The sequence below is a fragment of the Vicia villosa genome, unplaced genomic scaffold (genome assembly GCF_029867415.1).
Source record: "Vicia villosa cultivar HV-30 ecotype Madison, WI unplaced genomic scaffold, Vvil1.0 ctg.001282F_1_1, whole genome shotgun sequence".
Classification (NCBI taxonomy): Eukaryota; Viridiplantae; Streptophyta; class Magnoliopsida; order Fabales; family Fabaceae; genus Vicia; species Vicia villosa.
Window position 1 is genome coordinate 95,360 of NW_026705559.1, and position 25,142 is coordinate 120,501.

Genomic DNA, 25,142 nt, shown 5'->3' on the forward strand with positions numbered 1-25,142 from the left:
CAGCAACAGCAGTTTTGGGAACGCTGTAGAAACGCGATCAAAAGAAAAAATTATGTTAACCGTGAGAGATGGAATCCTATACAGTGAGGAATGGTACTTGGATTCCTGATTTTCTAAACATATGACAGGTAGAAAGGATTGGTTTGTCAAAATCAACCAATCCATGACAAATAAATTGAAATTCGCGGATGACACCGCTTTAGCGGTCGACGGGGTCAATGATGTTTTAATCATGAGAAGGAATGATGGTCATTCCTTAATCAAAGATGCGCTATACGTTCCTGAAATCAACTGTAATATTATAATTATCGGCCAATTACTTGAAGAAAATTACAAGATTCATATGGAATATAAGATTTTGCGCGTTTTGGATGCAAACGGGGTTTTGGTCCTTAAAGCTCCTATAGATGCTAATAGAACTTTCAAGATTGAGTTGAAGGCGACGGAGCATATGTGTCTTGCTACAACAGCAAGTCGAGATGAGTGGTTATGACACTACCGTATTAGGCATGTCAATTTTTGAGATCTCAACGCGTTGCAAAGGAATAATATGGTAATCGGGTTGCCATCCATTAATATTCCAAATGAGATTTGTGAAGAGTGTGAACAAGGGAACCAGCACAAGAGTAAATTCAGTAAGGATGCGGTTTATAAGACCAAGCATCACCTTGAGATGGTGTATCCGAATGTATGTGGACCGATGCAAGTTGATTTGCGGGGTGGCAATAAGTACTTTGTCACTTTTATCGATGATTTCAGTAGGAAACTATGGACATACCTAATCAAGAGGAAGGATGAGGTATTCGAAGTGTTTAAGAAGTTTAAGTCCATGGTAGAGCGACAAAGTAGTCACAAGCTCAAAGTTCTCAAAACAGATGGTGGAGGCAAGTATGTCTCAAATGACTTTGGAAAGTATTGTAATGAAGAAGGGATAGTACATGAGGTAATACCACCCTATACACCACACCAAAATGGTGTTGCCGAGAGGAAAAATTGATCGATTATGAACATGGTGAGAAACATGTTAAAAGGGAAAAAATTGTCAAAAGTGCTAGGGAAAAGCGGTACCCACAACCACCTATTTGTTGAATAGGTGTCCTACAAATAAGCTGGACAAGGTAATTCTATAAGGGGCATGGTCTGGATTTAAACCAAATCTAAACAAAATCTATAAGGTGAGGTGATGATAGTTGTTGGTTATCATCCTACTGGTGGCTATATGTTGTTTGACATTGGAAAAAATAGGATAATGACCAGTTGAGATGTGATTATTGATGAAATAAAGTTATCAGAATAGGGCGTAACCGGTTAGCAGCAGACAAAGAAGGGTGTAACCGATTATAGGAATGGCGTAACCGGTTACACGTTTAATTTTTTCAATTCTGAGGAAACTGACAGTGCAGAACAACCGCGTGTCAAAGCCAAAACGGAGGAAAATGTTAGACGACTAACTAGGCAAAGAGGTTTGCCTTAAAGACTCCAAGACTATGAGATATTCCATGATAATGAAATCAATAATGATGGTGATTTTGTCCACTTTGCACTTATGGCCAAATTTGAACTGGTTATCATGGAAGATGTAACAGCCCGAATTTTATTATTTGGCTAATTAAATTAAATAAGGATTTAATTACTTAATTTGGATGAAGTTTGATAATTAATTAGATCGTCAGTGTTATTGAGAAACGTGTTCAAATTATTAAGTGAAGTTAGAATTTATTCGGTTAATCGAAGAATTAATAAAGTGGAGTATGTAGAGAAATAATATTAGAAATAATATTATTATTGGATTTTACTTATTTGAGATAAAGTCGGATTTAATTGGATTAATTGAAAAATAATATTAAGGGTAATAATATTATTTGTTGGAGCATAATTATTTATTTGACTACTCTATTTTATGATTGAGCCTAATTAGTTAGGAAGTGGAATTATTTGGGTAAGCCCAATTTGAATAATATAGTAAGGGTTGGAAGAGTAGAGGTATCATAATTTTCATTTGCAAAAGAAGAGGAGAAATGAGACTAAGAGGAGCAAAAAGGGGAAGAACAACAAGGGGCAAAAGCTAGGGTTTGAAGCACATTGAAGAGGTAAGGGGGAGAATCCCTAATCATTGTGGGTTAGTATAATGGGGTAATTGTTAGATTAACATATTATATTTGTTCATAGTTAAATCTTAGAAAGTATGTGTTTTAATTTTTGTTTAGTATATTGAAATTTGTAGAAAAATTGGGATTTGAAACCAAGGTTAAATACTGGAACAAATACCCTGTGTTCATATAGTTCAAAAAGGAAACGAAAATGGGGGTGGAGTAATGGTGGGTGACACTGAATGATGTCACCATATGCTAGAAAACGTGTTCTGGGCATAATTTGTATCAGTTGCTACAGTGGCTAATATTGAATGAAACACGCTACAGTCGCTACAGTGGCTAATAAACATTACTCCCTCCGTTCCTTTATAATTGTCAGTTTTGTAAAAAAAATTTGTTTCTTTTTAAGTGTCACATTTCAAAGTTCAAGAAAGTATTTTTGTTGTTTTGTCAAAATTACCCCTAATCATTATGATAGAGAGAGAAAAAGTTAAATAAAGTATTAAAAAGTTTAGGGTATTATTGGAAAAATAATAATCATTACTTAAAAAGTAATAATAATCATTGGTTGTCTTGGTATGTGGAAAAACTTAAAAAGTGACAATTATAAAGGAACGGAGGGAGTAGATGTGAGATGATATTATATTTGACTACTAGAATGTATAAGTGACAGATTTTATAGATTAATTAGTATACTAAAAGAATTAATATAATAATGTTCCTAACTTACTGTAGCATACACCAATATGAAGAAACAAGAAATAAGTAGTGCTATATATAATTCAAACAGTCCCGTTGACCGAATAGCGGAATTAAGCGGTATAATTAATTGTCCGGAATTTGATGAAAATTTACGTGGTAGCTAAGTTTAATTAGTAGATTAACATGGTGATGTTATTTTTGTTGAAAATGTGATATTTACGAACCGTCCGAAATAGTTAGGATTTAAATATCTTTTATATTAAATATTAGTTTTTGGAATAGAAAATGAATTAGAAACTTGGAACTAATGTAGTGTAATTATTAATTAGTTGATTTACTTAATAGTTGAATTAATTTCAATAAGTATAATTGATTGGATTATAATAAGTATTGAAATTGATTATTCGGTTGTCGGTAACTTACGGTATTTTGGAAAGTTGACCGTAATTGTATTTTGACCAAATACTAATGAATTGATACTTGGTTTAGAAGTGTATTCTTATATTTTGTTACGATATGAATTAACATGAGATAGTATGGTTTGCTAGTGTTAATTGTATTTTGGTGAATCATAATTGAATATTGTTTCTATTATGTGGATTGATATCAATGTGTTGTGAATGTTGTGTACAATTTGATATATAATTCATAGAGTTGAATTATTATGGGTATGCGATAAGTTAAGATTGATGAGATAATCTTAATTGCATATGTTTGTTAACATTGTACATACATTCATGTCATGGTGTGTCTTGAAACAAAGGTGGTTTGCTTTGAAACAAAAGCGAGGCTTAGATTCTAGAGTGAATCGGAAGCGGTAAACTATATGTTTACATTTTGGTGGGCTTTGGTCTTGTCCGGATCGGAAGTGTGGCCTAGATTCTAGATATTGAATCGAGAGGCGGTGAAACTTTGGGTTCACAATTCGGTACCACATGCATAGCGTCACATATCTTGCATTGAGTCACATTAAAATTATGCGATAATTGAGTATGTGAAGTTGATGTAGTTGTGATATGTGTATGAGTTTGATAATTGAAACGAGTGAAGTTTGAATATATATTTGATAAAATGTGTGAATATGTGATAACTATGATTGTGTACTTAATTGAGAATATAATAGTAGAATTGAAATATTATACTATTCGAGCTTGTTGTGTACTCGATAACATGTGAAATATGGGTTGATTACTATTATCTACATGGTTATACATAGTATGATTAATTACTTGAAGTGTTGATTTAACCATTGTATTCCGTTATACTTTCTTCATAATGGTTCGTATTCTCACCCTTCTGTTTTAATGTTGCTCTCGTTTGGCGACATGCAGGTTTGACGATTAGTAGCTTGCGTGTGACCTAGTCGGAGTTTCTTCTGAGCTTGCTTGGTAATTAAGTAGCGAGTCAATGCTCTGGTCATGTAACACTGGGTAGCTTAGACGTTGAACTCATGTTCTAATTGTTTATGTATTTTCTTATAACTTGTGAACCTGTTTAATTGGTTACTTGTTGTTGAGAGGCTTTAAGCCAAATATTATGATTATGGTTATCTTATGAGTTGTTTATGGAGATATGATCATGGTATGGGACATGTATCATTTATATGAAACACATGAGTATTACTTTCCGCTGTTAACGCATATTTTGGATGAATTATGATTATATGTCAGGTGTTATTTGAAATGACCAGGTGTATTGTATTTTGTGGATAAATGTTGTCGGTTTTTAAAAGCTTTTTAGTTTTTGAAAACGTCGATGTGACGCCCTTTTTAATTATATGCATGCTTATTCTCTGATTATATGCTTATTATTTATGGGGTAAAAAAGGGTGTTACAGAAGAGGCATTGAGTGATTCAAAATGAGTGTGTGCAATGATAGAAGGGCTCAAATTTGTAGAGAAAAATAATACTTGAGAGTTAGTCGATTTGTTGGAAACAAAGAAGCCAATCGGTGTGAGATGAGTCTATAAAGTAAAGGCAAATTCAAAAGGTGAAATAATCAGGCATAAGGCTCGATTAGTTGCAAAGGGATTCTTGCAAAGAGAAGTTATAGACTTTGATGAGGTATTTGATCTGGTTGCTATGACTGAGACCATTCGACTAGTTGTTGGTATTGCTAGTAGCAACAATTGGTCTATCTATCAAATAGATGTGAAATATGCATTTCTTAATGGTCCGCTTGAGGAATAAGTGTATGTAGAATAACCCTTGGTTTTGTTGTGAAGAAACAAGAGAGAATGGTCTACAAGTTGAGAAAAGCATTATATGGTTTGGAGCTAGCTCCGAAGGCTTGGAACAATCAGATAAATGGTTTCCTAGTTGATGTTAGCTTCAATAAATCCGTGTATAAACATGGAGTTTATGTGAAGTCGGATACAAGTGAATGTGTGATCATACTTTGTCTATATATGGATGATTTGTTGATTACGGACAACAATGAGATGGGTATTTCTAAGTTCACTTTGAGATGAGCGACCTTGGTATTATGACATACTTCCTTGGCATAAAGTTCCATAAGTAAAAAATGGGTCTGCTAATGCATCAAAGAAGATATGCTCTTGAAATAGTGAAGAAGCGTGATATGAAGCATTGTAATGCTGCCACTACACTGGCTGAAGCAAAGTTCTAGCTCTCCAAGAGTGAAAAGGAGCAGAATGTAGATTCTACTCAATACAGGAGATTGACTGGATCATTAGGTTACTTGTGCAATATGCGACGAGATTTGGTGTTTAGTGTAGGTATTGCGAGTAAATTCATGGAGAGACTGAAGGTGTCTCACTTGGCAGCAGTCAAAAGAATCCTAAGATACGTCAAAGGGTCCATTGGTTGCAGAATTATTTTTCCTGCAGCGGATACAGGCAGAAAATACAATTTGCTCGCTTTTACCGATTCTAATTGGTGCAGAGATAAAGATGATTGTAAGTCTACAACATGATACATCTTTATGTTTAAAGGAGCACCAATCTCATGGCGTTAGAAGAAGGAACCAATAATGGCACTCTCGTCTTCTGACGCCGAGTATATTATCGATTCGTTATACGTGTGTCAAGCAATATGGCTAATGAATCTGCTGGAGGAGTTGGACAGTAGTGAGGGTGAGGCTGTTACACTCCTTGTTGATAATGTTTCTGCTATTAATCTTGCTAAAAACCCAATTGCACATGTAAGGAGCAAGCATGTTGAGACGAGGTTTCACTACTTGAGGGATCTTGTGAGTGAAGGCAAGTTAATATTGAGATATTGTAGAAGTGGAGATCAAGTTCCTGATATGTTGACAAAGGGAGTCACAAATGATGTGTTCTAATATTGAAGATGGGCACGAGCATAGAGAACTTGGAGCACTTGAATTAAGGTGGTGTGTTAGTTGAAAATAAATAATTCAAGTGATGTAACATATTACTAGAAGTGGTGTAACAGGTTATAGGGTCAATTAAGCACTTCTGAAAAGCAAATAAGTTGTATCGGTTCAGTGGTAACCGGTTACACTAGCAGTGGTAACCGATTACAGTCACGACATTTAGTTTTATTTTTTATTCAACTTCATTGTTAACCGGTTACACCAAATATGGTAATCGGTTACCAGCCTGAGTTTTTGTTTTTACAGCTTGTTTAGTTACTTGTTTTATCTTCTAATAATTGTAACTTACTTGTATAAATACTCTTTATGATATATTGTGATATAATGTGATTAATGAAAATTTGATTTTTCACTCTTAATAATTCTCTCTTACTCTAATTCTCTTATTCTCCCGCTTCATCTTCTCCACAAACACCAAAACCTCAATTAATTTGCCAATTCAAATTTTATGTTCTAACATTCTAGATCCCAATAATTCACCATATTTTTAAAATGCACAACTTGAAATGTTAGCCATCTTACAAAATTGATCTCTCGTTTAAGTCTCATCCGATTATTCAACATTTATCGTTCAACTTTCTTGGATAAAATATTGTCAATGTGAAAAAATGACTCTTGAATTATTTTATTTTCTTCAATTTTCAATTCTATTTGAAGTAAAAATACTCGACTTTTTAGAAAATAAATAACATGAAATATCAAAATTAATAAAGTCTGAACTTTATATATGTTCTATAAATTTTATCTTGTTGATCAACGCAATAATTATATAGTATTTGCGAACGTTTTCTAGGATCATATATCAAAGTTGCAATATTAGTTTTTTCTTGTTCAATCCCTGAAACCTTGATATGATGTGATTGAGAAAATTGCTCCATCTCTTGCCACCACAATACCTCAGTCGACACCCCTTGAAACTCATACCTTGGACCTTTGCTAAATTGTCAATGTCTTTTCTAAGTTGGATCTTTGTGAAAAATGCTCTGTGAGAAAGTGACCCATCACCAACTTTCATCGTAAGCAACTTATAGCCAAACACACCACCCTTAATATTTTTATCTTGCAAGTGTCTTATTTCAATTTGCAAGCAAATAGCAAATGCAATATAGTAACATAGAGAAAAAATATTTTTAAATGAACGTGAGTACAAAATTATAATAAATTTAATATGTATTATTTTTGTGTTTCACACTTATATATGGTGACTGCATCTAATGGTCGGTTGGTCAGTACTCCGTACTCACTAGTCACTAGTCAGTATCTTTAGCAGTCAATATGATTATTTAATTATTTTTAAAAATACTAGTTATGCATTATTTTTTCTTGGATACAAATACTATATAAAAATTGATACAGTATATGAGAACATAAACTACTTTGTTCATTTTCATTTTAGTTCTAGACTTCTAGTTATTGGCGGAGTGAAAAATTCAACTTGAAATCAAAGTCAAAAGAAGTTATTTATTTATTTTATATTGAATAAAGACATAATTTATCGAAGAAAAGATAAGTTTCTAAATTTATATGTTGATATTTTTACCTTTATTCATATTCTTAATAAAATTAAATTTATGAATTCTACTTTTTATATAATTTTAAAATTTTAAAATATTCAAAAATTCAAAAATTTTATTATAAAATTATGAAATAAACAAATATTTATATTAAAATTCATTTAATTTATTAGTAATATATTTTTTAAAAATTATAAATATAATTTTTATAATTATATATATTAAAATATATAAATATATATTATGCAAATATGAGATGAAATGAATAATAAAATACTCATACCATCACTTATATTTGGTTTTTGGGTATGTAAATATCTTTGCACACACCAACACCCTATTTATTTTAGGAATTTTATCCTAATTGTTATAAATATTTCATGAAAGTGGCAATTATGGAGAAAATAAACTAGGTCAAATTAGACTTTGTCAAATTTATGCATGACCTGTTAAATTCTATGCACACACCCACACCCTATTTATTTTAGGAATTTTATCCTAATTGTTATAAATATTTCATGAAAGTGGCGATTATGGTGCAAATAAACTAGGTCAAATTAGGTTTTGTCAAATTTAAGCATGACCTGTTAAGTTTTTTAAAATTTAAGTCTGACTTGTAGTCTATCATTGACTTATTTTTTAGTCTGAATCTGATCTTTTTCAGACCCTACTTAGTCTATTAAAAAGCTTATATAGTCTAAATATATGTAAATAGACAATTCAATTAATATTTAAATATACTAGAGAATCAAAAGTACAATGAGATTAAATGTTGATTTATATTGACTTATTTGAGCTTATATAGTAACATAAGTTTTGTGAGATTATTTATTTGGGAGAACTTATTAAAATTCTTTTTATGATATTATTCATAAAAATTTAATTTATTTTCATAAGTTCTTTAAGATAAATAAACTTTGCTTTTTTTATTTTAATGTAAAATATAAAATATAATACAAAAATTAATAAATTTATCCATATTTATTAAAATAGACCGACTTCAAAGACTTAAAAGATTTTTTTATGGTCCGTAGTCTAACTATTTAATTAAATAGGTTTATAAAAAAGTATAAATATTTTCTATTTAAAAAAAATTTGATTTGACCTGAGTTAGTGTAGGCTGAACCGTAAATCTCTATTAATTGACATGACATATTCTCTTCTTTCGTAGGGATTGAGTATTAATTCAATTGTCATCTCTTACAAAATCTCAAGAGTGTTTAATGCTTTACTCTTATTTATAATATTTTTTTGATAAAGTTAGTTTGAAATTTAGTCAAAAATGTATTATCATTTTATTTAATTTTTCAATGTTATATTATTTTTAATATTAATTTATTTTAATTTTTAAATAGATTTTACTTAACATATCAATATCAAACCAAAGTTCAAAGATATTTAAGAATTTACTAATTTTTATTTACTTAAATTAAATAAATAAAATTAATTAATGACACATTTTGTGAAATTTTAAATAAAAAATAAAAAGTTAATTATAAATCTTTAATCAAATTAATTTACATTTTTAAAAATAATTTTTTAACCAATATAATCTACAATTTTTAAAATAAATTATTAATCAAATTGTCTACGAGCTTTTTTACTTATAATTTTTAATAAATACTTTTAGAACACGTAGTGCCCAAAGAACATAAATAACTCATCAATCAATTCTGCTTGAACACAACATAGAGAAAAAAATACAGCATACTAAAATAAAAATTGGTGCATAAAATAGATCACCAAAGTGCTCAAAAAATAAATGTAGATGTTTCCTCCACTCCTCATTTTATTTGAGCATAAAATTTTATTGATAATTTTATCAAAATCATTTATAAAGATTTATTGGTAAATGTAAAACAATAAGTTTATCAAATTATTTATAGTTGACAATCCATTATTGCATCCACCAAGTTAACAATTAATTGTATATAGATAATGCGATCAGACCCTCTTAAATAGCTTCATTCTAACTGAAAAGGTCTCCATTGAACTCCTCATTCTTTAGTTTAGAACACTCACCTACACTTTTCCACTAAACTTCACTAATTAACATCAAAACATAAAATCATATTCAAAGACAAATTAATCCCACTTCATTTTTTTTTACTATAAATCATTTTAAAATTTTCACATATATTAAAAAATATAGTTAATTTTGTTATAAAAAAAGAAAATTACATGTAACACCCAAATCAAATATATGTTTAGAATCATGTTACGCGTTAATATTTGATACTAAGAAAAGTCATAATGTCTAAATGACATTAAAGTATATGTATAATACAATTATCTCCAAAATAAAGTACATAATACATCTTTATGCCAACACAACTAAGATCAAGAAAAGAAAAAGATCAAAACAAGCGATGAAGCAAGATACAACAGAAGAACCAAATCTTCAGCATCTTCAAGACATTTTCCTTTTACCTTTGCCCTAGCCTAAGCTACTTGAGAAAAAAATATCAATATGAATGAGGTGATATACAACTATTTCAATAGAGCCCATTTTTTCTATGAGTCCGCTAGACTATAAGGTTATCCATAACTATTATATCACTAAGTCTTAACTCTTTAGGGATAAAAGAATCTAATAAAAGATTCGAGGTCTTTAACCTCCAACTATGCGAGAATGTTAACATATCACCTTTATGGCCAATGCTCACCAATGAGACAAACTCTCGCTTATGGGCTCGCATTTTTGGGATAGGTATATTATTAATCATTCTTTACGCGCATAAGAGACCCCATTCACATTACGTCCCAGGTCCCACTTAAGGAGTGTGAAGTGATTCATAGTGAATCATCTCACTGCATTACAATCCATTCAAAGTGTGAACATCACATTACGCCCACTTAAGAAGTGCGATTTCACATTCCCCAATTCGGATCGCGAGTGTCGCATTGCGTCCCATTGGAGTGCGAATACCACATTACGCCCCACTTAAGAAGTGCAATTTCACATTTCCCCATTTAGAGTGAAAAAATTATATTACACCCCATTAGAGTGCGAGAGGTCATGTGCACATTACGTCTCACCGCATTACGCCCTATTTCGAAGTATGAACTTCACAATACACCTCAATGGTGTGTGAATATCACATTACGTCCCACTTAAGGAGTGTGATTTCACATTACGCCCCATATAATGGACTACTACGGTTCCCACTTAGTTTTCTATTTATCTTTTTTTAAACATTCATTTTAAATCCATTATACAAGACAAACCCACCTTTAAGAATACTCATATTTCCACATGTTATTTCAATCTCAATTCATTAGAACATAACATTCTAGTAAAATAGACAAGTTTCCAATTAAGAAAAGTCATAATTTCACAACAAAATAAGGCATGGAATAGAAAGAATGATAGTCGGTCCGTCAAGAGGCTGACAGTCATTACCTGACCCTTTACCTCATGTGATGCTCGTCATTCCAATATGGGCAGCCAAGGCACTCGTCAAAAGGGCATGACGTCCATCATATGGGCTTGAGGCCATGATGGGTTGACATGCATCATTTGGGTTCAAATGTTGTGTTTTTCTTGCATTTTCAATCACAGCAGATCATTCTTGCGAAATCCAAACACAACATTTCCTAGGATGAGAAAAATCAAGCAATGCATTTAACCAGGACATACATAGACATCACTTGAATTTACAACTATCCATGAAATTCTTCTACAATCAAGCACAAACAAATAGGTACCTAATATATATGGCAACACAACATGAAATCATAAATACTCATCCCGTTTCTCTTTCATACAAGATATATAGGTTAAGCTCTACCCAATATATTATAAGGACCCCACCTTTGATTGATAGAGCCTAGATTTTGGAGATGAGGGGATGACGATGTTTTACTCTTCTAAGCCTCCAAGACTTCAATAAAAATGAACATGCAAGAAGTTCTTTAGTAAAACTCAACTTCTTTGTTTCTTCTTCAATTTCGCCACTCTATCTAGCCTTTTTTTCTTCTTTAAAAACCGAACTTTATAGAGAGGATTGAAATGAGCAAATGAGACATTCTCATCCCTTTGGCATTTCTACTAGCCATGAAGATTAACCACAATGCCCTTTCTACTTAATCAAATTTACTAATGCATGCCACTCCTATGGCTTAAGCTAAGCCCAACATGAGATTATACTACTAATCTTTTCATTAGTTAAACATTCAACATACTAATTATACTTAGACAATCTAGGGACATTACATCCTCCTCCTAAATAAAATTCGTCCTCAAATTTAGAAATTTACCTAAAAAGCTGAGAATACATCTCTCGCATCTCTGACTCTAGCTCTCACATGGCTTCGCCTAAATGCAATTCTTCTTATAGGACCTTTACAAGGGGATCTCTTTATTTTTTAGCGCCTTGACTGCGTAATCCACCACGCGACTAGGTTGAGGTTGAAAAGAAAGATCAAATTCAACTTCAACCGTATACGGTAGGATAGGTTGAAGAGAATCTGGAACAAATTGTTTGATTCGAGACACGTGGAACACGTCTTGAAGTCCGAATAATGAAGACAAATAAGCTAACTGGTAAGCCACTTCACCTACCTGACTTATGATCTGGTATGGTCCAATGTACCTCATACTCAATTTGTCTTGAACAGTCTCTTTAGCCTTACCTTCAGGGTGACCTTCAAGAATATATGATATCCCTTTTCGAACTCCAATGACCTTCTGACGATCTTAGACTATCTTCATTTTAAAATTGTTGTCAATTAATAAATTATTAAGACTCAAAGACAACTTATAAATGTATTTATAGATTATCTAATAAAGATTTAAACGAAGACAATAGAAGTTAAAGTCATGACGTATCGAAATTAATCTCTCTTGATGTCATTTATAATTTATTAGTATAAAAAAAACACATGTATTTTAATAAAAATATTTTCTTTAAAAGTACTAATTTATAACACAATCAAAAATAAAAGAGGAGGGGAGTATAATTTTGTCACTACATTAAAGCCACTTTAATACACTTTTCCAAACGAGAATTAAAGTCCAAAGAAGCACTTACCTCACCATCTCTTTTATGTTTGACTAAACTAGTTAAACTCAAACCCCAAAACCAACAGTATTTCCCACTCACTCCCTTCCAAACAGACAGCAGCAATTCATTATGGCCCCACCATGCCAGCTGCCATGTCCTTCTTCTTCTCTTCTTCTTCTTTCTCATCCATTCATCTCTCTCTCCACCTCCAATGCACAACCCTCCCACCGACACCACCATGTCCGACCAACTCTCCAACCAAACCTCCATCTTCGGCCTCCGTCTCTGGGTCGTCCTCGGTGTCTCTGTCGGTGTCGCCATCGTCCTCCTCCTCTTCCTCATCTCCATCTACCTCGCTTACAAACGCAACAACAACAATTCAAACTCCAAAACCTCCAAAACCTCAAAAACCTCAAAAACTTCCATTCCAAATATCTCCAAAGAGATCAAAGAAATCAAACTCGACATCCTTCCCTCAAATAATCCTCAACCCGACCCGTTTCCTGAACCCGACTCACTTTCCTCCACCGAACATGCTCAACACCAACAACAGCAACAACATCACATAGAAGAAGAAACTCCGTTGAGTTACAAGAGAATTCAGCTGGAGATAGGAAAAAACCATAGAATCTCTTACCCGGAACAACGTGCTACTTCTCGAGCTAGTAATAATAATAATAGTAATAATAATAATTCTCATGAAAATAGCGGAGAATCTAGACCGTTGGATCAAGTTCCTACTGTGATTCCGCAAGTTTCTCATCTCGGTTGGGGTCATTGGTATACTCTAAGAGAGTTGGAAGATGCTACCAATGCTTTTGCTCCTGATAATGTTATTGGTGAAGGTGGTTATGGAATTGTTTATCATGGTATTTTGAAGGATAATACTAATATTGCGGTTAAAAATTTGCTTAATAACAGGTTCTTTTTCTTTCATGTTTTCTTTTTTATTCAATGATCATTTTGTTTATATTCATGTTGTTATGTTAAGTTAAATTAAATTAAGTATGGGTTGTTTGTGATTAATTAGGGGACAAGCTGAGAGAGAGTTTAAGGTTGAAGTCGAAGCGATAGGACGAGTTCGGCATAAGAATTTGGTGAGGTTGCTTGGTTATTGTGCTGAAGGTGCTCATAGGTAGTGCTACTGGTGTTCTTTTGTTTGATTTAATTTACGTGTTTTTGATTTTTTTTCGTTGTTATGATAGTTACTGATAAGTGTGTTTTTATTATCCTCCTTGTAGAATGCTAGTGTATGAGTTTGTTGATAATGGTAACTTGGAGCAATGGTTACATGGTGATGTTGGGCCGTGTAGTCCTCTAACATGGGAAATTCGAATGAACATTATTCTTGGAACAGCGAAAGGGTAAGACACTAAGCAACAACAACATTATTCTTCAATTTCTAAATTTAATGGCAAAATATTATTTTTCTGATATTGTTTTTTGATAGGTTGACTTATCTTCATGAGGGGCTAGAACCGAAAGTTGTTCACCGTGATATTAAATCAAGCAACATTTTGCTTAGTAAGCAGTGGAATTCAAAGGTTTCTGACTTTGGTCTTGCTAAACTCCTTAGCCCTGATAGCAGCTATATTACGACCCGTGTCATGGGAACATTCGGGTTTGTACATTCTTCTCCGGCTAGTTTTTGTCCTACTCTATGCCAGAAGGATTATATACAAATTATGGATTCTTGTTTTTGCAGATATGTAGCTCCTGAGTATGCAAGTACTGGAATGTTGAATGAACGAAGTGATGTATATAGTTTTGGAATTCTTATTATGGAAGTGATTACAGGCAGGAATCCAGTTGAATATAGTCGTCCTGCTGAAGAGGTTTGGTTTGGTTTATTTTTGAGCCTCTCGGTTATTGCTTGTTTATTACGCTTGAATCTAAAACTATAGATTTTCAGGTGAATTTAGTTGAGTGGCTCAAGAAGATGGTTGGTAACAGAAATCCAGAGGGAGTGTTGGATCCAAAGCTTCCAGAGAAACCAAGTTCGAGAGCACTTAAGCGAGCTCTTCTTGTAGCCTTACGATGCACCGACCCTAATGCACAAAAGCGACCCAAAATGGGACATGTAATACACATGCTTGAAGCTGAAGATTCCCCTTACAAAGAGGTAACTATAATTTATGCTTCAATTAATTCAACCTCACTAGTATTAGTGTGTATCATAGTTAACGAATGTCTCTTTGGGAAATCACGTGGCTAAATATTTGAACTATAATGATATAGGATCGTCGGGCCAGAAGGGAGGCAGCAGGACAGTCACCTATTACCAGAATAGAGGATAGATCGAAAGAGGAGGCCACTGTATCCGTTGATGATAGTATACTTGCAAACGAGAATTCAATAAGTGAGACAAGTTCAAATCATGAAATACAGAAGCAATAAATTTGCATCACTGTTTCTTCAATGACAACAACAAAAACTCGTACTACTCACCCTCCTTTTACAACCTATCATTGCAAAATGCAAACACGATTTTCATCCACGGGGCCTTAGTGTTTTTTGCTTTAGATTGTTGGCATCTTCTATACCTCGGCGTAGAGATTTCTTCACTTTCTATGTCCCATGTCATTTTTTAAGGGGATGATTGCATTGTAGCTATAGGTTGGTCATGTAAATTATAGTTATATGATTCAATTCATCCAATAAAACTATTTTGATTTCCTTCAAGTGTTAGTCCATGTTTTTAGTATTTCGGTGAATTTGTCAGAATCACGGTGATCCACCCTATCCTAAACACGCACACGCACTTACATGTTGCTGGACTGTGCGTGCGGCTTTTTCTAGGTTGACAGTTACTCCTATGATGCACACAAGTGAGACACACAACAACACATTCATGTTAAGTGGTTGGCATTATATGCCAGACTATCTTCACATCAATGCCGTGGTCCAATAGCCCCCCATGTATAAATAAGTGGGGGAGAATTTATGTTGTTATTTAGAGAAACCCTGACAGCTGTGTAATGAAAGTTTCATAACTCAATTCATCTTTATAAGGCATCTCATGCGTGACCACTATATGTTGTCTTATGAGAAAGAGAAGCCCCACAATTGATTCACTATCTCATTTCACATATATTCACTAGATCTCACTTCCATTCCATCACCTGAAAACAGATATTTTGGCATTGCTTGCACCATCTCAAATTTGGAAATTCACTAAAGAAACTTGAGCAAGGTCATCTTTAAGGGCGTGCAAGACGGTCTTTGGACGTACAAGACAGGTTACCGTACATGATCTAATTTGACACATGGTCGTCTTTGAGGGCGTGCAGGACAGATTATCGTACATGGTCTAAAATTTGACACGTTTAAACTGTGATTAAAAAGAATCTCATGAAATATTTATTACTATTGAATCATGGTAAAATAGGATTCCTATTTGATTTGTGACACTTGAATCGTGGTAAACCCTACATAGAAACTCTTGCAAACTTTAAGACGTGGTAAACCCTACATAGAAACTCTTGCAAACTTTAAGACGACACTGTCACTAAAAAACATGTGGTATGCAAATGCAACCAACCAATAGATGTTAATCATTAAGGAAACTAAGTCAAATAAGATTCCATTCAATAAATACAAAGAATCAAATGACTCAATGTGTACAATATTACACATACATACATATTTTACATGATTAAAAAACAGCGAAACTAGTGACATTTTATAACAATGCCAAGAAAGTTGTGGCAACCAAAACTAACATAACTAGTTCCATCATCTTTGTTGTTCTGCCAATATATGCACTGTTTTTCTTAAGGGACTGTTGGTTTCCATCTGGTGCAACTTCTGCAGCACCAGGTGGAGGTGGAGAAATTTGAGGAACTTCACATTCACCAAACGTACCATTTACCTAAACATATATTAATACACGTTTAAATACACATTAAGGTAAAGTTTTATGGTAAAAGTTTCCAATGAATATGTATATGCCATAGTTTAATCAAAATCAAACCTTGCAATAGTTAATGTTGTCACATCCGCAAGCGAGATGACCATTTGCTTCATCAACAGCTTCTGCTGCTCCTCCTCCATCATTTCTCTATAGCACCATTATCATCATTAATGAATTACTATAAACTAGCCTTTGTGATTAATGATTTAAAATTTAAACAAATATATAATTACCAGATAATAATCAACAGCGATGAAATTTGGCCATCGATTGTCGCCGGCTGCTTTATGGCAAGTCCTTATCATGTTAAGTAATGGAGCCGAATTATCCGCACATGATTGAGAACGATTCGGTGTTGAATGAAAAAAATTAACCAATACCAGTGACCTAGACTTTAGGTCAAGTGGTGGCGATTCTGGTCGTCTTGAACAAATACCATCTTGCATACCTTCATTTCCATCTACAATTTTCACACATATATACAACCGTCATAAATTAGCTTCCAAATTCGTATTCTACTATTAACAAAACAAAATCCACTTATTTACACGATGTCATACGTCACATGACATACGACGTCGTACGTGACAACATCTTCATCTATCTTTTATTTGTTTTGAGTTGGGTGACAAAAAGAAGTGGAATGCAATTGCTTACATTGGTTTTCTACGACGTATTTCCACAAGTAAGGAATGCCTTCAGATTCTTCCTTAGATTTTTTCGAAGTGAAAGCAATGAAGCGATGATTCTTCTGGATCATCTCATCAACAGTAGGCCAATCTTCACCCTTCGCGGGCATCCGAGCAAGTGGGAACAAGTACTTGGTAATTCCAGCATTTTGGAAGACCTTAGTTATACCTGAAGGAGCTGTGACATAATCCTCAATGAAGATGGTAACTATTTCAGAAGGATTTGAGTCTAAAAACGCACGTATTGCATTAAGCGCATCTACTGCAGGTATCTGCAGAACATAGATTGACACATGAATGTTACTAAATGAACTAAATTCATTAACGTTTATGTTATAGTAGAGTCACACACTTACAAAGGAAGTGAATTTGAAACATTTGTTTCGAGCAGAATGACACAACCATACATCATTTTGAAAATCATACATATCTAACATGAATCCTCGAACACCATTCTGTAAATACAAAATATATTACAATACATCAATTCACATTCATATGTTACAATACTGTAATCTATTCTAACAATAAATAAATAAATAAAGAGAAATCAAATCTTACTTTAAGTTGTTCATCAATTGTGTCGTCTTGGTTCATAGGGGCAATGACAATGGACCCCGTGGCCGATCTTGCCCCCGCTAAAGCAAACGAATTATGTGTTGTTAACCATGAATATCGATTAAATGGTAAACCTTTCACCTTCATAATGTTATTATAAAAAATAAATAACTCGAACAAATTTCATAAAAAATATTGAAATAGAACAAAACAAGAAGTATAGAAAAATTTTCAACTATAATTTGAGAAACAAAACTAACTTTTGTAATTGGGTTTAAAGTTTTTATTCTGCTACATCGGGGTCTTGTATTTCCATTCGCAGGACATGTTTGACATGTAAGACCATCGTCACATGTCCCACAAGTTTCTCCAATCTGTTACCTCGTACTTGGTCAGAAAAACCAAAGACAATAAAAAACAAGAATGCTTGCAAATATTATAAGTTAAAAAAAAAAGAAGTTAAATTCATAATTTAAAATTACCTTGGAGCTTGATGAATAGGTGAAGAGACACATAGCGATTAACACATAGATATACACATGGATATGAGTTTTTAAATTATGCATGCGAATGTCGCTATGTAACCTCTGCAGAAAACAAAACATTGTATGAATTTCAACAAGACACAAAATAATGATTAATGTATAGAAACAATTTAATAAATGCAGTAATGTATGATTAATAGAAATAGAAGAGGAATAACATTATCATCTTGCCTTCATTTTTTTTTTATTTTTTATATGAGAGTCGCGTCTGGCGCTCTCTATTTCCTCTTAATGTTAGTTTTGAGGAATGAGACTTTTGTTTTGTGAAGACAAAAAGTCTGTAACCATTGAAAGAAATGGTTTTGGTGAAGGAATGAGAAGTTTTTACATAAATAGATTAGAGAATAAATAATAAAACACCATTCATCAACTAAAAAAAGAAACAAACATGTGTTATATTGACTTCACAAAACAACTCCTTTCACCTTTATATACATCATCCTACAAAAAAACTATTATATTAATTATTGTAGTATAAATTTGTATGGTAAAAATAACTAAATATTAATAAAAAATTATTATGAAGTAAAATTATAAGACCCAATACAAACTTATCTAAAGTATTATTATTGGAGATAAAAGTGAATGAGTTGTTTTAAAATGAGATGACTTAAAATAACCTTTAAAATAATTAAAAAATGACATTTATCATTGTAGATGCTCTAAGCAAAGAGCAAAGTATTATGATCACATTGAAGATGGTTGACTCACCCAACTCACTATAGAACTCCTTAGAGTATCTTCAATGAGAGAACTTGTTTTTGGTTGTTTGAGCTATTTTTTATGTGACCAATTGTCACATTGTATTTAAGTAATATCTAAGCAATTTAAAACAATTTCACTCCAATGGAGATTTGAATAAGCAATCTATATGTGGTCCAATTAATTTATATTTGACCCCACCAATTATCAAGATTAATATTATTAATTGTTAAGTAGCCTATTTTTTGGATTGCTTCATGATGTAACTTACACAAATATTTAAGCAACGAGAACGTCGTGTGTATCTATTCCAATGGTAAAAATACTAAATTCTAGAACTTATGAATCCTAGTTTACATTAAGCAACCTCCATTAGAGATGCTCTTACGATACATTCCGAAGTTCAAAAAGGTTGTATGACAGTAGGTCATATGATGGGATGAAAAATTGTACAAAGAATGTCATTAGATCTTTGTAAAATGAGAATGTTGAGGTGATGAGAATGTTGAGGTAATGTAGATTAGTAGTGACTCAAAGAAAAATAAAGATGAAGATAAGATTTATAATATTTTAGTGGATTTCTCAACCAACTCCATGTCTTTCTTACGCACCACTGATTTAGCAAAAATTCCCTCGTGCTTTCGTAGATGCATCTTCGGAAGCACTTTTTTTTGTTTAGCGTTGTTTTGTTCCGTAGATGCACACACGGAAAACCTCCGTAGGTGCATTAACGGAAAGGTTTGATGTTATAACTCGCGCCAGACCTTTCCCCTCCCTCATTCTTCACATTTTCAAACTCAAACTCTCTCAAACCTCATACTCTCTCAACCCCAAACTATCTTTCCCCTACCTCAAAAGTGATATCAAGTTCGGCTACGTTGTCAATATCAACTTCAAATCTCTATCAAGTTCAAAGCGATATTTTAATCGGTAAGTTTTTTGGAATTTTTAATTATTTTAGAGTAGTTTTGAAATTGAATTAGAATGTGATATTTAAGTGTAGAAATGAATTGATAGGTTTAGAAATAGTGTTTAGAGATAATGTAGGGGTTGTTTGACGTTTTAAACGGACGATCAAGCCACAAAAATAGAGTTTGTAGTGACTGTAACAGTACTCAGACGCCATTGTTGCGTTTCTGAGTTTCATTTGCTTCCGTAGATCCATCTACGGAAGAGATGGACGTTAGGGTATTCTGTAGATCCATATATGGAAGCACCTAATGTTTTTGAAACTAACATGCTTCCGTAGGTCCATCTATGGAAGCACCCAATGTTTTTGAAACTAACATACTTCCGTAGGTGCATCTACGGAAAGAATATTCTTTTTAATTTTTTGTTTATTTATATTTCATTGTTCATGTATGGTTACCTATTAGCTAAGTAGATGTTTTTACAATGCAAACATTATGACTTACGGGCCAGATAGAGATATACATGGGAGGACTACGCAACACGCATCTATGCGTCGTGAACGGGCGCGTGTAATATATCAGGTGACTGATGGAGCTGGTGTTCCACCTGATACACCCGCTCTAGCCGAGACTTCTACATCTGTCCCAGTTGAGAAGCTCTCAGCTGCTGTTCCAGTTCATACACCCCCTACAGCCGGGCATTCTACAGTTGTCCTAGTTGAGGGGCCTTCTGTAACACCCGTTTTATTTTAATTATCTATTTTATTGTGTGTTTTGTGAATTATTTGATAATTATGTGATTAGTTGGTTTTATGTTATGTTATTAGGAACTAGTAGTAATAACATGATGGGATTAATAATATTGGGCCTAACTTAGAGTTAGTATTAGCAAGTGGGAGGTGTTAATTTAAGCCCATTAGTAATAATAAGAAAGTTAGTAAGCTAAGATTAACAAAACAAGAGAGAATTGAGAAATAGAGTTAGAAGTGACATTGAGAAAGAAGAAGAGAATAGAAGAGGAGAGGAAACTAGGGCAAACCCCATAGAGTTGTATTTAATCCAAACCAAGGTAAGGGTGAAATTCTTTCATGATAAGGGTTTGTATGATGATAGATTATGGTGGGGATTTGATTATATGCTTTAATATCCATGTTTAGGTGAGAATTGCAATTGGGAATTGTTAGAGTTCATGCTAGATTTCATGAAATTTGTGTTCTAAACATGTTTTTGAATATAGATTGTTGATGGTAGATGTTAAATACTGGTTATATGTGCTTTTAATTTATGTATGAAATTGGTCTTGAGTGGTGGAAAAGCTTTTTCGTAGAACTGAGTTCTCTGTTATTTTTCTGCATAATCGCGTGTCCGCTAAGTGGGATATGTCTGCTAAGCGAAGTCTGGGAACAAATTTTGAAAATCGCGAGTCCACTAAGCGGGATTGGTCCGCTAAGCGAGCACGTGAAAATGGCCCGCTTCTGTTTTTAGTTTTGCAAAGCGCACTTGTGGTCCGCTAAGCGGACTTTGCTTTGAAAAAATTTATGAAACTTCTACTTGTTGTATCTTTTGATCCGTAACTCCGTTTTACGTACCGTTTGAACCTCCGTAAAGCTGAAATTAATTCCTATCTAATGAAATTGATTCGAATAATTTTTGATAACTTTTCTTGAGTTGTATTTTTCCGGTATTGTGATATATGGCGAAGCTGAATATTGTTGTATGTTGGTATGACATAATGACGTGATTGAGAAGTGATGAATTACTATAATTGTATTAATATTGTTGTTGCCATTGAATTTTGGTGCTGAGTCGATGGTTTTTAGCCGATGTTGTGAATGTTATATTTTGTGGATGTGCATCATTGAGTCGCATCCATTGCATAAGTGACGATGGCCTGAAAATGGCAAAGAGACGATTAGCCTGAAAATGGCAACGACGATGGCCTGAAAATGACAAAGAGACGATGGCCCAAATGGCAAAATTTTAAGTCGGGAGTTTTATTCCAAATTGTACCACATGCAAATGCATAGTAAAGAGTTGCATATTGAATTGCATTTTGAGTTGTTGTGATTATGAAGTGAATGTTATACTGTGTTGATGACATAGTTGTGAATTTGAATTCGTTAATATGATTGGTTGATAACATTGTTGTTTTACTGCAAGTTACCTTGAGTTGAGAAGTGATGAATTGTGTATGATCTTATTTTTGCTATAAGTATTATCATACGTTCCTTTATTCTATTTGATATCTCACCCCTTCTATTTGAATGTTACCCTTTATTGGTAACGATGAGGAGTAGCCGTTACAGTTAGTAGCTCGAGTTGGTGTCCTTTGCTCTGATACGTAACACTCGGGGGGATTGACGCTTGTTTTGTTTTAGTATGTTTTAGTTGAACTATGAGTTGTTTCTAAAGAAATTGTATAGTTTATTTTATGTTGACAAAGATGCTATTATTTGAAGTTTATGATTTTGTGAATTCTGCTGCATTGTTCATTAAAGTTGATTTGGTTATGAGTTCTCCCTAATGATATGTGTTATGTATCTATTATGCTGAGCTTTTATGGGATTGCTTTAAAGTTGTAATGTGACACCTCATGTTGTTTGGAATTTTGCACTCTGTTTTTATTATAAACCGTTGGGTAGATTTGGGGTGTTACACCTTCCCCGTCTACTACTAATTCACAGAGGCCCCGGGATGATGCAGAGGGTTCTTTATAGATGCCACCACCCCGTAGACGTCGTCGTGACATTTCTTCTACTTCTACTCCTGTGCCTGAGGGGGACGAGTTGGAGCAGGCTACACACAGAGAGCGGGCACTGAGATGCTACTTCCTATATTTGATAGACACTCAGCTCTTTGTGGACACGAGCTCGTCGTACACAGACGTTGTCTATCTGGCGTACTTATCAGATATAGCACATATCCATGAGTACAACTGGGGAGCGGCTCTACTGGCGTATAGTTACCACATACTTGAAGAGGGATGCATGTGGAAGACAAGGACAGTTGTGGGAAGCTGTACTCTATTAGTGGTAACAATCTTATACTCTTCTACTTTTTTAATATTTTTTTATAGTACTTTAAAATAACCGTGTTTTTTTTCTAGGGTTGAATACTACAATCTTCTCAGACATTATTGATTGGGGAGAGGTAGAGGAGTACATAGAGGTCATGCCGCGTGCCAGTGCTTTCACCCCCTTAGAGGGAACCAGGTACCGAATCCCTACAGGCGCGGTCTTGACCGCATGGCCGCAGAGGGCATCAATTACTACTGCTATGCTGAGCACCGGGAGACGGTTCCGTTTGACGAGATAGCTCTATATTCTGGATGGTTGGCCTCCAGCTCGACCATTGTTGTACGCTATCTTCCGGAGCGTGTCATGCGTCAGTTTGGATATGAGCAGACGATACCTCGCGATCCTACTATCTCAGCTCTTATCGCCATGACCCGCAGGAGATTAGATGTGGTCTTTGCAGACTGAGAGCACCAGATGATCCTGAGGAGGCACGGGTGACGCTAGCAGAGCACGACTGGAGCTGTGCCGAGGGGTACATCTCTTGGTACTACAGAGTCTCACACCCATACATGCTTCGAGCTGCAGAGGGAGGTTCGTCCAGACCAGTCCACGAGGAGATTCTCCGTTCACATCAGGCTCAGTTGGACCACACTCAGGATCTTCTTCCTCTGTGTCGTTAGATAGCTGACAGGGGCATCATAACCATTGCAGAGGGTTTATGCCCTAGGCTGAGGGGACTGCTTATAGGCGTGTGTTGGATGATATGATCAGGCTGGCAAAAAGTGTATTTTTGTACCGTCGACATCGTACTAGGACCCGTGAGACACTTGACGCTAGGGGTAGAGCCAGCAGAGCCGTTGGTGGACTCGGAGGTGGAGGTAGAGGAGACACACATGATGGTACGCAGGATGACACCCGACATACTCAGTAGTTATATTAGATGATGTATTTATATTTCATTTTTGTATGTATTTGATGATGTACTCGACACTTTGACCGATATTATTTATATATTATATTTTTATTGGTCTACCTACTGTTGTCTTTTAAATACATTACTGTTTAAATAACTCGCAATTGGCGAGAGTAAGATATGGCAGACATGCCATAAAATTAACTTCAAAGAACTTGGCATAATATTGCCACTTCTACCTGTCTCTTGGTTGTTGACTGGAAAGAGATGAGTGTGTCTCTTTTGGACCACTAGAAAAGTAACTTTAGGTAGATACCATTCCTCTGTTGGTTTACAAGCCTGATAAACATATATTGAATTCAGTGGTGTATATTTATGAACAATAATGCAACAAAAAAACATCTTTGAAAAGTCCTTAATTCCATCTACAATACATTCAAAAAAATAGTAGACAATTCCGTAGGTGGATCTACAGAAGTACCGTTGTTTCAAAAACATTGGGTGCTTCTGTAGATGCATATATGAAAGTATTGCTAAACTGAAAATAAGGTGAAATAAACTGTGTTTTTTTTGTTTTATACGCTTCCGTAGATGCATCTACGGAAGAAATCAAATTTTTTTCAAAATATGAAGTGCTTCTGGATGTGCATTTACGAAAACAGGAGGCAAAATTGAAATTTTGCGTAGTGTATAAGATATCTATGGGGTTGGTTGAGAAATTGTCATATTTTATGGGATTATCTTTATTGCTTTTAATTGGATTTGCATTAGTATAATTTTATTAACTTATTTAATTATTGTATTTTATTTGTTATTAACTAAGAATTCTCCCACTAATTATTCAAAAACTAACATTCTACAAACTACGTTCTTTTCTTTTTAATTTTTTTTTTAAAATTTAACCAAAAAAAGTTTAACGAATTAAATATTTAATTGTTCTATTTCCAAACTATTAAGAAAAAGTATTTAGTAACTGAAAAATACTCACGTTTAAAATTTTATTTTCTATTTATCTATTCAGTCTTTTTTTTTTTTCCATTATAGTTATCACTAAATTTTGTACTAAAAAAATTGAAATTTCTATTTAATATTTTATCCAAAATCACTTTATATTCTAATTTAATTATATTCTAATTTAATTATATTCTAATTTAATTATATTCTAATTTAATGACGCAATAATTTACTATTTTTTAATACTGCTTTCAAGCAACATGAGCT

General features: G+C 33.7%; 2 protein-coding genes across 3 annotated transcripts in view; one reads left to right on the top strand and one right to left on the bottom strand.

The window, feature by feature from the left end:
• Positions 1-12,761: 12,761 nt before the first annotated feature.
• Positions 12,762-15,355, top strand: LOC131634354 (probable serine/threonine-protein kinase At1g01540). Its single transcript, XM_058905007.1, has 7 exons — positions 12,762-13,594; positions 13,704-13,808; positions 13,915-14,037; positions 14,124-14,294; positions 14,379-14,508; positions 14,586-14,795; positions 14,912-15,355. Exons 1-7 carry the CDS (start codon positions 12,885-12,887, stop codon positions 15,068-15,070), a joined length of 1,608 nt encoding a protein of 535 aa, XP_058760990.1. The 5' UTR covers positions 12,762-12,884; the 3' UTR covers positions 15,071-15,355.
• An 875-nt stretch (positions 15,356-16,230) lies between these two features.
• The window catches only part of LOC131634355 (PI-PLC X domain-containing protein At5g67130), a 47,455-nt gene continuing 38,543 nt past the window's right edge, over positions 16,231-25,142 (bottom strand). Inside the window, exons 1-9 of one of the 2 annotated variants that reach the window (XM_058905008.1) lie at positions 18,550-18,684; positions 18,316-18,420; positions 18,094-18,207; positions 17,837-17,974; positions 17,632-17,730; positions 17,244-17,547; positions 16,820-17,046; positions 16,647-16,733; positions 16,231-16,544 (exon numbers count right to left, since the gene is read on the bottom strand). In XM_058905008.1, the coding sequence (XP_058760991.1) occupies positions 16,356-16,544; positions 16,647-16,733; positions 16,820-17,046; positions 17,244-17,547; positions 17,632-17,730; positions 17,837-17,974; positions 18,094-18,207; positions 18,316-18,420; positions 18,550-18,555 (1,269 nt within the window). In that variant the 5' untranslated portion in view covers positions 18,556-18,684 and the 3' untranslated portion in view covers positions 16,231-16,355. Of the gene's footprint in view, positions 16,545-16,646; positions 16,734-16,819; positions 17,047-17,243; positions 17,548-17,631; positions 17,731-17,836; positions 17,975-18,093; positions 18,208-18,315; positions 18,421-18,549; positions 18,685-25,142 lie in introns of those variants that run through there. The other variant, XM_058905010.1, reaches the window with a different exon arrangement.

Bases quoted from the DNA above. Each gene is read 5' to 3' on its own strand.
- LOC131634354 (XM_058905007.1), top strand. From the start codon at position 12,885: ATGCACAACCCTCCCACCGACACCACCATGTCCGACCAACTCTCCAAC. The intron at 14,038-14,123 runs GTAAGACACTAA...GTTTTTTGATAG, and splicing joins ATTCTTGGAACAGCGAAAGG to GTTGACTTATCTTCATGAGG. The intron at 14,509-14,585 runs GTTTGGTTTGGT...ATAGATTTTCAG, and splicing joins ATAGTCGTCCTGCTGAAGAG to GTGAATTTAGTTGAGTGGCT.